Source organism: Ranitomeya imitator, chromosome 10 (genome assembly GCF_032444005.1).
Source record: "Ranitomeya imitator isolate aRanImi1 chromosome 10, aRanImi1.pri, whole genome shotgun sequence".
NCBI lineage: Eukaryota > Metazoa > Chordata > Amphibia > Anura > Dendrobatidae > Ranitomeya > Ranitomeya imitator.
Window position 1 is genome coordinate 87,090,198 of NC_091291.1, and position 13,709 is coordinate 87,103,906.

The 13,709-nt window shown below is 40.2% G+C and overlaps 1 protein-coding gene across 2 annotated transcripts in view; it reads right to left on the bottom strand.

Annotated features, from left to right (window-relative positions):
• TRIM29 (tripartite motif containing 29) overlaps window positions 1–13,709 on the bottom strand; it is an 85,999-nt gene that overhangs the window by 31,500 nt on the left and 40,790 nt on the right. For both annotated transcript variants that reach the window (XM_069742826.1, XM_069742825.1), the window contains exons 3-4: window positions 11,983–12,216; window positions 8,078–8,264 (exon numbers count right to left, since the gene is read on the bottom strand). In XM_069742826.1, the coding sequence (XP_069598927.1) occupies window positions 8,078–8,264; window positions 11,983–12,216 (421 nt within the window). The remainder of the gene's footprint in view (window positions 1–8,077; window positions 8,265–11,982; window positions 12,217–13,709) is intronic.

Genomic DNA, 13,709 nt, shown 5'->3' on the forward strand with positions numbered 1-13,709 from the left:
TCAGAACCACAATGGACCTTGAAGCTCAGAGCACACAAGTGACCTGACAAAAACCACAAAACATAGGACGAGCTCTGAGACGTGGGAACTCTGCTGACCGCAATCCCTAATCCTATCACACCACACTAGAGGTAGCCGTGGAGCGCTCCTGACCAGACCTAGGCACCTCGGGCACAGCCTGAGAAACTAGCTAGCCCTGAAGATAGAAAAATAAGCCTACCTTGCCTCAGAGAAATTCCCCAAAGGAAAAGGCAGCCCCCCACATATAATGACTGTGAGTTAAGATGAAAATACAAACACAGAGATGAAATAGATTTAGCAAAGTGAGGCCCGACTTACTGAATAGACCGAGGATAGGAAAGATAGCTTTGCGGTCAACACAAAAACCTACAACCAACCACGCAGAGGGGCAAAAAGACCCTCCGCACCGACTAACGGTACGGAGGCGCTCCCTCCACGTCCCAGAACCCCCAGCAAGCAAGCAAAACCAAAAAAGCAAGCTGGACAGAAAATATAGCAACAAAAGTAACACAAGCAGAACTTAGCTTATGCTGAGCAGACAGGCCACAGGAACAATCCAGGAGGAAGAAAGACCAATACTAGAACATTGACTGGAGGCCAGGATCAAAGCACTAGGTGGAGTTAAATAGAGCAGCACCTAACGACTTAACCTCATCACCTGAGGAAGGAAACTCAGAAGCCGCAGTACCACTCGTGACCACAGGAGGGAGCTTGATCACAGAATTCACAACACTGTCCCCGTCATATACATCTTCGAACTAATCTCCCTATGTCTCCCCACGTATACTTTCCAGTCATCCATATATCTCCTTCTCTCATCTACACTTGTTTGTTCCTCAACGAAATACCTCCAAGACTTCTCCCAAGTTTCTCCCATCCTCTGGAAGTCTGTACCCCAATGCATCTAATTATCCACTACATTCTTAATTTTGAGATGGAACCTGAACATCCATCTTTTCAAGAAAGCTTACAGCCTGCAATCACCCCGCTGTCACCTCAACATCACTGGAGCTGCCGCAACCCCGTAACCTCAGTGCCCCTGGAACCACTCCTTCCCATCATCCTGTAGACCAGTGTTCCCCAAGTTCGGTCCTCAAGAGCCACCAACGGGTCATGTTTTCAGGATTTCCTTAGTAATGCCCAGGTGAGAACTCCATAATCTAGACAGGCATCAATTCCATCACCAGGGCCATGCTAATGATATCCTAAAAACACGACCTGTTGGTGGCTCTTGAGGACTGGAGTTGGGGAACACTGCTGTAGACTGTAAGCCCGCAAGGGCAGGGCCCTCTTCCTTCTGTAGCAGTCTCTCATGGTTGGTTTGTGCATTGTAATTTTTTTGTGTTTGTGACCACTTTTTACACGTACAGCACCATGAAATCAGTGGGATCATATACAGTATATGTATTTTCACTGCTTACATCTGAGTTCTGTCATTTGTATTCCTACCACTCTCTGATCTGCTGCACTCGTGGATAATATATAACATATTATTATTTATATATGTTCTCCTTCTGTCCTTGCTCTTTATGAATTACAATGTATCTGTTTAAACTAAATAGAGCTGAAAAATGGATAAGCGTGTAACTTCCTATTTGTCAATATATTGTATATATTTTTTTATTTTTGACCCTATATCACCATTAAGTGATTTATTTACTCATTTTAACATTGCAGGATATAATCTTTCATATTTATACAAAGGCACCCGAGATGGGTGAACCCAAATGAAATTTCCTTGCAGAGAAGAGACTCAGGTCTTTCTTCCTTATCCATCATTTACACCTTCCTTCTCAGTAGAGGTCCGTACAAAGCCCACCAATGTCTCTTTACATATAGTATCAGCATTTTAGAAGTGACAGCTGTAACTGTTTATGTCATGGAACCAGGAATACAAGCATTGAGGGGTGGAGCGCTCATCAAATATTTAACTCTTTCATTCAAGCTAGCAAAGCGTCCATGCAATATTGACTACGGATGAGAGTATTGGTTGCAGGCAGGTTTCCAATGCATTTATTTGAAGCCTCGGATAGGATCTAAATCTCGACCTGATCATTAATTGGTGCTGAAATAATATGCACACTTTGCTCTGTTGAGTGGTAAGCTGCCCATAGGAGCAGCATGAACAGATGCTATGGCGCTCATCAAGACCTTACTGCTTGAGATATAATGTTCCTAATGCCTATGATAGGAAACGCCTTGTCTACTGAGATCCAAGGGGTGCTGTCATTACAGCTGACCCTATTATCACATTGTGCTACTATGCTTGGATGCCAATCCTTGTGTTCCCATTGTGCCCCTGGGTGATCTTTCCCATGAACATGAACACTAATGCTTATACCAAACACATAGTGATCTTTGCTACTGTTAATACATACATGCTTCCATTGATGTTTGCACTCTTCACACACATGGGGGTAAATTAGGCTACTTTCACACATCCGGTTTTTGCCATCAGGCACAATCCGTCGAATGTTGGCGCAGATTGTGAAAAACTGATGCGATGGATCCGTTTTTTTGACGGTTCCAACTAGCATATCCAGATAATTGGATAAAAAAAAATTGAAGCATGCTGTTTAAAAAAACAGAATCCGGCGCCAGAATCTGTCATTTTCCGGATCCGACACCTTCTGGCTCCCCTAGGCTTCCATTCTAGTAAACCGGAGACAAAAAACATTGCTATGGACGTTTTTTGCAGAAACTGGAAACGGCAGATTTGCCAGACCCGGCGAAAACCGGACAAAACGCAAGGTTATCCGTGCAATCCGGCTCTAATACAAGTCTATGGGTAAAAAACGGATCTGGTGGCAACATTCGCCGGATCCGTTTTTTTTTTAAATTAGCCGGATTGAGCCTGACGGCGAAAACCTGATGTGTGAAAGTAGCCTTAATCAATAATTTTTTGTACGTATTTCATTTGCATTTAACACTCCATTTTTTCTTCACAAAACTGTGCAACTTTTTTTATTTTAAGCTTCTATTCCCAATTTGATAAATTATCGTGATCTGAGCATGGTTATCTATGCACCTTAAGTTTAAGACAAATAAATGAATTGACAATTTTTAAAAAATGTTACAATAAGGATTCGCTCAGATTTCCATATAAATCAGACTAGTGCAGTCCGATAAAAAATCGGATTGCTCTCAGACCAACGCGACAATGTATCTGTAAAAATCAGCTATACTGATGGTGCGTAAGGCACGCAATTATTTTCTCGCACTGTCCGATTTTGAAGTGAAATCACAGCATGCTGCAATTTTTTTCACATGCCAAGCACAGCTGAGAAAAAATAGGCAGATCTGAACTGCACACGAAAAACATTGGTCGGAGTGCAATCCAATATTTTATCAGATTGCACTCATCCAAGTTATATGCCAGTTTGAGCAAACCCTTATGGCTGCTGAGCAAAAAAAAAACGGATTGCATACAGACTGCACACGGACAGCACACAGATGACAAGAGAAAATATTCTCCCACTCTCCTGGATGAGAATGGGACCAATTTTATACACATTAATCAAAAAGCCAATCCAGTAGAGGGGTGGCGTAAAAAGTGTTCTAGACAGAAGTGTTACATGTGCAGATGGGCAAAACTGACATAAAAATGTACCTCATTATAAATTGCCCCAATAGAAATGGAAGTATCTCTTCTGAGCCTAATAGCAGGGCACCAGGCAAACATAGTATTTTATATTTAATAGACTATTCTACCTCTAAATAGTTGAAGGGGTTTTCCCACTAACAAAGTTTGTTTTAAACAATAGATCTTGGAACAATGATAAGTTCCACACATGGAAAAATGTTCCTGTGCTGATATAATCTTATAGATGTGATGCTGCTGTGTAATGGGTGACGGCTGTGTCTTGCCATGCATATCCAATAGATGGTGAGCACATGCCACAGCTCTGGACCTTGGGAAGAAGCCATAAGTTAGTTATGATAAGTGAGTATACAGACAAAACAGCAGGATCTCACAGCTTTATTTCCTTACCTGAAATAACACATTTCCCTGCCTGTTTTATCACAGAAGTGAGTGTTTCTATCATTTTTCAAGTCCCTTGAGCTCATCATATATCAAGTCAGTGAAGTAGGAGCTTGTATGTTACTGACTTGATTTATGATGAGCTCAGAGGGCTGGAGACATGGCAGAAACCATTGCTTCTAAGTTACTTTAGGCAGGGAAATGTGTTACCTCCGAAAGCAGCAACTGTGAGCCCCTGCTGTTTCATCTGTATACTCACTTATCACAAAGACATGGGACATTCCATAATGTTATTTTTGTGAGATCCAGAAGTGGATCCAAAGGAAAGGGAAAATTGTTAAGGAAAGACCTGTTTTGGGCTAGAAAATATCAGAAATTTCAAAAACTCATAGCGTGAATATGGTCTAGGTATCTTTTTAAAAAATATCTAAAGACTTAAAAGACTATTCTTCAAGGACACCCAGTTTTTGAACCTTTTAAAACTTGCTAAACTAATTTTATCCTCCTAAGTCATCTTAATTTCCTGAGTTAATGACCCTTATTTTTCAAAAATAATATTATTACTAGTAGAAAAACCACTTCATTTCCAGCCTGTACGAAGAAGAAATGTGAATACAATTATTTTACTCGAAAAGTTTCTGTGCTCATCAACATGAACTTAGAAAAGCAATTAAGCTCCTCTGCATGGTACCTATTTTCTGCACAACATCTAGGGAAATAAAGCATAGCAAATTATTATGACTAGTCATCACAGAGAGGAAATATTTCTAGCACGTAGAATAATTAAATCAGTTAGGATTCACCGGATAGATTTATATATAGGTGAGTTGGCAGGTATAATTGAATTGTTATTAAAGTACTTTGGTATCTTTATTAATTTATTATGTAGCATACAGGGGAATAAGGTCTGAGAAGTTAAGCGGAATTACTAAATATATGAAATTCGGTAGTGGAGGTTGGCAATGATTCTATATTGAATTACTAAGCCACCTCTTCCATCAGTGGTCATAAAAAGCATCATCTTACATAGGTAGAATGTCATGACTATAGGTTTTCTCCCCGAATTATAGAAAGGACGTTGAAAATTCCTATGTGTTAGGCTGGGAAAAAATATTTTGACTGTGTAAACAGCACAAGTCCTGTTTACACAGGAACAAAGAGAACCTATAAGCCCTGAACGATCTGTTACGTATCATTCAGTGCACATCGACAAGTGTGATCGGCCTGTAAACAGGATATTAAAAATTACCAATAAGAAAACGAGTAGCTGATACGAACTCATTTAGTGCCACCATTTGGTTCATGTAAACGGTCAGTGATCCGGTGGTCAATTAGAGCATGATGGTCTGGAGGGGTTCTGTGTCTCTTTGCGGAGACCATGGTCTGGCATTGGAATTCTAGTATGCCTGACAATGATCCCTCTGAAAAAACATATGCAAATTTGAAACAAACTATCAATCACCTGTAAGGGTCTAGTTAAAAGGATCCACCAGTGGCTCTAAACAACCACCAATTTGTACCTTTACACATTGCGGGTTGTTTAATAACTTGTTTACATAGTCCGACTGCAGTAAACAGTGCTTGATGAGCGATCTGTAATGGATCACACAATGCATATAGCCTTCCATTGTTCTCAGCAGCACAAGTCCTGTTTGCACAATAAAGTATGAAAATTGCCTCTTCAGAGAGGAAGAGGACTAGAACTCTATAGCGCCACTTGTTGGAAGTAGTGGTCCTACAAGACACTATTGACCCTGTAAGGAGCCTTGCAGTATGACTTAGGATAAAAGCCAAATCAGAATCTCAATTTGCAGACATGATGTTTCAGGGCATTGCCCCTCATCAGTGCAAGGTATGGGAACTGATTTGGCCAGATGAAAGGCTCTACACTCCGGTCTAAGGGGTAAAGTCTCTCCTTGTGGAGAGGTACATACCGGCCTTGGCAAGCCAACGTAAAGAGGCTTATTTGACATGCGATACTCCACTGGGCAATTAAATATGCAAACCTCCTCTTCAGAGAGGAAGAGGACTAGAACTCTATAGCGCCACCTGTTGGAAGTAACGGTCCTACAAGACACTATTGACCCTGTAAGGAGTCATGCAATATGACTTAGGATAAAAGCCAAATCAGAATCTCAATTTGCAAACACGATGTTTCGGGGCATTGCCCCTCATCAGTGCAAAGTATGAGGACTGATTTGGCCAGATGAATGTCTCTGGACTCCGGTCTAAGGGGTAAAGCCACTACTTGTGGAGAGGTACATACTGGCCTTGGCAGGACAATGTAAGGAGGCTTATTTGACGTGCGATGCTCCTCTGGGAAATTAAATATGCAAACTGTCTCTTCAGAGATGAAGAGGACTAGAACTCTATAGTGCTACGCATTGGAAGTAGCGATCCTACAAACCACTATCATTTAACAATCCTTGTAACTTAAAAAGTGGATAAAAACTAACCAAAGACACTCATCCATCAGCTGTTTCGGGGTTCATGCCCCTCATCAGTGCTGAGTGGGGTTCTGTTACGTTACTGACATTGGTCCAGGGGGTACTTTTTCTCCTTGCGGAGACCACCGGCTATCCGAGTTTTGTAAACCAGGCAATGTTCACTGGGTAAAAGGTATCCAGATATTCCCTCCTCCCGAAGACATACAGCTGTCTCCCACCACCCTAAAACCTTTTCCCTTTAATGAGCTCAAATACATCAATATTTCTTGCTGAGAACTCAGCTCAAAGATAAAGATTTTAGTCTCCGTTCACTTCGATGTCAAGACTTCAGTTTCTAACAGATCCAGGATGGATACATTTTCAACACTAGCCTCACAGATGTTATTAACTTTAATGGGGTCCACAGGTTTCTGTATATTTTCCTGCAGGGTAGGGTAACAGGACAGTCAATAACAATGAGCATCTGACAGAAGTTAGTCAGGGCAATGACAGATCTGCACAATAAATGTCAAATATGTAGTGGCGCGCACGCTGGAGGAATACTGCCTTACGGGAAGAAATGTGGATATGAATTAACGGTTACATGGTGGAATCAGTATCGCTTCTGCGGTTTTATACTATTTGATGCATCTGTCTTTGGTGGAGAGGAGGAGGATTCACTACTTAGAGTCATTTCTTGCTTGGATTGCTTGGTACTGTATGTCTGATAATTAGGGTTGAGCGACTTTTACTTTTTTAGGGTAGAGTCGGGTTTCGCGAAACCCAACTATCTCAAAAGTCGAGTCGAGTGAAATTGGCCGATTATGGCGAAAAGTCGGGGATCGACCGAAACACGAAACCCAATGCAAAGTCAATGGGAAATCTAACTTTTTTTTTTTTTCTCTCTCTCTCTCTCTCTCTCCCTTACTCGGCTGCTTGCTGTAGTTTTAATAAAATTAGTGTTTTAACAGCAGGAAATTATCACTAGAGGACTGGTTGTCTCATGCCATGTAGTCCTTCTGCTCTATTTAACCCCACCACAATCACTCATTGGCAGCTTTCTGCCTATGCACAGTGTACACAGCTGCTAGATTCTATCAAAACTGAAGCAATCATCCCAGTAAGTGATACATCAATGTATATACATCTCTTTCCCTACATCATGCTGCTCTCAAATTACATAGTGAGAACATGGTCACAGAATCCCTTCTGAAAGCAGAATGTCATAGAATAGGAGAAACGATACCCCTTAGACCCCATTCGAGAGCCTCTCACCTAGCCAAATCAGTTCTCATGCTTCGACCTGACGAGGGTCAACAGCCCGAAACACCGTGTCTGCGAACTGAGATACTGATTTGGCTTTTATCCTAAGTCATATTGCACGACTCGTTAGAGGGTTGATTGTGACTTGTAGGATCGCTACTTCCAACAGGTGGCGCTATAGAGTTTAAGTCCTCTTTTTCTCAGAAGAGGCAATTTGCATATAGAATAGGTGCAGACCACAGTGCAATTACCTGCAGTCGTGCTGCACATGTCAGGGAATAATCCGACAACTGTCATCATGGTTATGAAAAGGCGACAAGTATGACAGACCACTCATTTTCCTCTTATTTTTCATGTGAGACCATCGTTAACAGATCCGCCTTACCATTCTTGTCAACCAGATTGCGATTCGCCTCCATTTTACTGTATTTCTCCACATTCTTCCTGCCGGCTACAAGCAGTTCTTCTTTTAAGGCGCCCATCGCTTGTTGCAGCCTTTCTGGCTCTAGTGTCACAGTATAGGTGGGCAGTGGAGGGATCGGAGGAGCATTTCTAATAACCATTTGGAACTCCTAGTAAAGAAAAATGTGTATGTACTTAATACAGTTTGCTCTAAACCAGGGGTATATACCAAAGAAGACATTCATTGACCTAAGTAAGTAGCATGTCTGCAAACTTTCTGCAATTGACTTAAAGGGATTGTCCAGGCCTGTGATATTGATAAATATCTGACCAGTGGGGGTCCGACACTTGGCACCCCCCACCAATCAGCTGCTGTCAGCTCCAGTGTAGGTAGGAAGTAAAAAGTGTAGATAATTGGAACAGCTCCATACGCTCTATAGTGGTGGTTCAAGGGTACTGCATCTCAGATCCTATTCAATTCAATAGGAGCTGATCTGCAGTATGCACACAATTCTGATATTGATGACCTATTTTAAGGATAAGTCATCAATGTTACAGTACTGGAAAATAAAACCTTGGCACATTTAAATGACACTGAAACATTTTAGTAAGATAAAAGTGACACATCTGCATAGTAATATTCCTAGAACGCATGTTCTTTTGAACCTGTTCCTTGCTTTATCTTTGCCCAGAGATATTACCAGCTTTACTAACAAAACATCATTGTGCAATACTCTGTCACGAGATGCATGCTGTACGTTTCTATAAGCGGCCGCCCTGGGATTGTGATGTGAATTGTAGACTTTGAATGGTTGGACCATGATAATCTGGAGTCCATAACCAAATTGGAGCCAGTATGAAAGTTAACATTCCAGTATACTCGCTCTTTGTCTTATTCATATTTAATTAATTTAAAATTCTAATTAAAACTTAGATGAAGAATGCAACAGTGTGATAGTCAGTGATGAGCGTAAGTAACCACCAAATCCGTCTACATTCTGCATGTCTTGTGCTTACAACGTCGTCCTACTGTAGTCATAAAGCTTTTCCAGCAGGGTTTTCCATTGACAGTTTATGGCGGCTAACGGGGTTATCCGGCAATAATTAATTTTTTACTACAGGCCTAAAAGCTAACAGGTAGGTGGGTGCTAACTGCCAACTTATTGTGGCCTGTGTTGATCTCTGCCGGCACAGACTGACTGCTCCTGTCGGTGATTCAGCTGCTTATGCAGCCATGGGCGTCACTGCCAACATCATGCTGATTGACAGCTTCCCGATGTCTAACTGTGAGGAGCCTCCTGTCAAGCAGCATGATGGCGGCAGTCGCATCCCAGTGACAGAGCAGCCTGGAAGAAGAACTCCTCTGTCGACATGGAGCAGCTGAATCGTCGGCAGGAGCGGTTAGTGATGGCACCAGGTAGAACAGGCAGTTAGCTGCCTCTGTTAGCACATCCCTGCCTGTTGCTTGTTAGGCCAATAGTAAAAACAAATAAAATATCCTTGGATAACTCCTTTAAAGGGTTGTCGCGTCATCTCTTTAAGAAGTGCACCGCTAACCCACTCTGCCAGGTTTCCTGTTCCTGTTTGCTGCGGAGGCAGGAACTCTTGCTTGATTGAAAGGTTGGACCAGCAGCATTTTTGTGCCACTAGTGCGAATTTTGAACTTTACGATGCTGCTATATGAGGCTCCTTTGCCTTTGCAGCATTGGAGGAGCGCTGGAGACAGGGACGGCTTTAATGCAGTTCTTACAAGCGCAATATAAAAGAGCTTGTAAGCACCAGGTAGGCTGCAGCCGTAGCCGATCTTATAAGTAATGAGCTGTAAGCAATACAGAACGTAGGTCTAATTAGCAGGGAAACTTTTCACAATTGTAATAAAAAGTAAATTAGTCCGTTTCTTGTTTTTACAAGCACTTTTCAATTATACCTCTCTCTCCTATCTTTTAAGAGTGGAATAACCCTTTAAGTTGAAAAAAAATACTCTTATTAATAGCAATAAGGACGTTCCGTGATTGGTATCGCCATTCATACATGAATAAAGAAAGGAAATATTTGATTTCTAGAACACGCCAGTAAAGCTCAATGCACACAGAGACTGAATTTGCCATCTATAGATTTCTGTAGGTCCATGGTGTATTTGATTCCGAGAAAAGGTTTCTTCTCACAGACTCTCCTGGAATCACACCATGCTGTAACATGCAGATCTACTCCCCTAGAGACATTGCTTTCAATATCAAAGATCCTGAGCAGCCCTGAAAACATGCGACTGATTAGATCTCCTGCACTAAATCGTGATACAATCGTTTGTTTTTCAGTAGAGCTTCATAAACAGCCATATAAAACAAACACGTATAAAGGTGGGAAAAGTATCGGATCAGAAAAAGAAACAAACAAGCCAATAAAACCTGCTCTTTAGGGAGGTACTTTATGCTTATTGGTTTATGCACTTGTCACTTTGTTGTTTAGTGCGTTGTTGGTTCTTTATTCTCTGCTTTAAGCATTCGGCCATTGTTTGGATCGTTGTATGTGACCAAAATTTACACAAAATATTTCTTTATGCTGTTTTCAATGCAATCCCCAGCTCCTTTTTTTTTTGCTTTTGCTCCTTGTTTCTTATGTGTGTCATTTCCCACCTCTACACAACTTTTCATGTTGAATACAATTACTATATTACTGTATCATTATGTAGTGTATGGTACTTGTTTTAATCTTTTGACATAGTTTAAGTACTGAATCAGACGGAAAAAAAATGTTCACGAGAACCAATCATAAAAAAATACAACATTTTATTGACAAAGAAAAAATCAAAAAGACAAACAAGGTATTAAAAAAGTGGGAAACCAGAAAAATGGCATAGGGAACCCACCAAATGTTACACAGAGGCACTACGTAAAGCTAAACACACTGATATACTACACATGATTATACGTCAAGGAAACAAAATCAGGGTGCTTGGTACCAGACCATTCATAAACACAGACGTCAAAAAAATCCAAAAATTTTTTTTATATAACAGTAGTACAAAGATTACCTCTGGCGGGTGCCGATCCCTCAGTTTATGCAGTTCCTCTGTACAACATATGGTGGGTTCCCTATGCCATTTTTCTGGCTTCCCACTTTTTTAACACCTTGTTGGTCCTTTTCATTTTTTTCTTTGTCAATAAAATGTTGTATTTTTTTATGAGTGGTTCTCGGGTACAATTTTTTCTATCTGATTCCGTATATACTGTACTGCACCTTATTTATGTCCATTTTTTGGTAAATAAATAATTTTTGGCATTTATAAATATACATTCTTTGGATTTATTTTGCTTCTTAGATGCTTTTATTTTGACCCAACCCCCATTCTATAGTTTCGGTACTGTAGCAATAACCAACATTGTCATATTTTTCTTGATTTTTATGATTCGATCTCCTGTACAATCCTTACTATATCCTTAATAAAATCCACAGTATATGCCGCAGTAATATCCTCCCTTCCCCCAACATCATAAAACTCCATAATCTCTTCCGCAGCTGCACACATGAATTTTTTCATGAATTTTTTTTGAAGGCAATGTAATCTTGTGATCATCCCTCCGCCTGAAATACGGCGTGAAGCTTCGGATACCGGTGAGCTCCGGTCTGAGGGTCATCGCACTTACATCTTAACTGAAGTGACTCCTGGATTGATGCTCACACCTAACATAACCTAACGGCTCCGATCCTACCGTGCCGATAGACCTAATGAAATACTATGTGATGTGCAATGCGATGGAACATCGATAACACTAGAAGGTCAATGCACCTAAATCACATTTTATGATGGTAAACTGGCCCGGAGGGTATACTGTTGGCAGTAATCTCCCTCCTTACCGATTTATTTCTATTAACGCTTTATAATCCTACCTGTAGGAAAAGTACAGCATCTGTGGTATGTAACAGCTTATCTCCGTCGTGCTGCTTGTCTTGGAGCTGGTCCCTTTTTACTTGTAAGTCGCCTATAATTTGCTCAATGAGGTCAACGGCAGCCCTCTCCTTCTGCTCTAGATGCCCTTTTACTTCTTCCTGTTGTCTCTGAAGTTCCCTTATAAGATCCTTAAAACTATGGTCAACGGCAGATTTTTGGTTGGTGGTAAAATTCTGAAAAAGAAAAAAGATATTTAAAAAAAAAGGTCAAAAATAGTACAGTGTGAACATGAATGGATGATATAATAAACATCGTTCAATAATATTCTATAAAAAAAAGAAATAAACAAAAAATAAAAAAGGGAAAAAAAAAGAAATAAAACAAAGTAAAAAAAATAAAAGACAAAAAGAAATAATATAATGTTTCCTATATGCAAAACATGCAATCATATATGAAAATGTGGGTGACATAGTTGGATACTTTCAGGCCATAGTTAATAAATGCATTTTATGAAGTGTCCTTAGACTCCACGCCCAGGCATTAGCGCATTAGACGTATACTTCTGTATTACACATTACATATACGGATATTCTACTATTTTAATATATTAATATGTTTGCTGATGTCTTCTTGGTTCTCCTGAAGAAGTGTGTCAACTGCGAAACGCGTCAGGTTAAAACTGTACATTTATTCTCTACCGCCTCCTACACATCATTGTGAATGATGCCAGCAGTGCAGATTACACACACTTTCTATTACATATAGTTACATGTTATGCAAATTATCAGATCTATGCAACTAAATAGCCGTACATTAAACATGTAATGCTGAAAAATTGCAACATCCATCATTTTAATTTTAGTTAATCAAATTCATAGGTTGACAAGCAAAATTATTCCATTAATGCGCACACCTCTGATTATTTATATATAGCAATGAGGCTTTTACGAGGTTTTGACAAGCGCGGACTAACCCAAATTAGTAACATTTATCAATCGCTTACATCTGTATCTAATATCTGAAGATTGGATATCAAACCGTGGAATTTTCAGGCATAACTATGTCACAAGGAACAAACAGTATATGGTTCATTACATATACAGCCAGTGACGAGCCTGGCAGAATATTTTATAATTTAGGGCATTGATTAAATTTTATGTATTATAAAGCAATGTATTAAGCTATGGTGTGTCATCTTTTAAAGATGGAAATCAATTTAGTTATCTTGTCATAAACTCAATATCTCATAACCCGCCATTTTTACGGCTCTATTCATATATTTTCTAGATCACAGCCCACCATATCTACATTGACAAAAATTATTACAATCTCATGAAAAATATTTCGAATTGAGAGTCCTCAGTGGTTGATACCTTTTAATGGCTAACTGAAAGCCATTAAAAGGTATCAACCACTGAGGACTCTCAATTCGAAATATTTTTCTATCTACTGGCTAACACGGTACCAAGATATTTATCTTTCCTGTACAATCTCATGTACAGTTTTCAACAGGGAGGGAAGAGACCACTCTGACAATGGCGAAAAACAAAACAGCCCATTCCTCCTCTCACATCATGTATCTGGGGAGAGAAGGGTAGCCCCTATACACGTCATCTGATCAGCAGATTTGGACAAGTTTCATCTAGGTGGTATGGGGGCTTACGAGAAGGCCAGACAGATCTTGGTGATAAAAGATTACAATAGGAATTGTTGGGTAATTACTGAA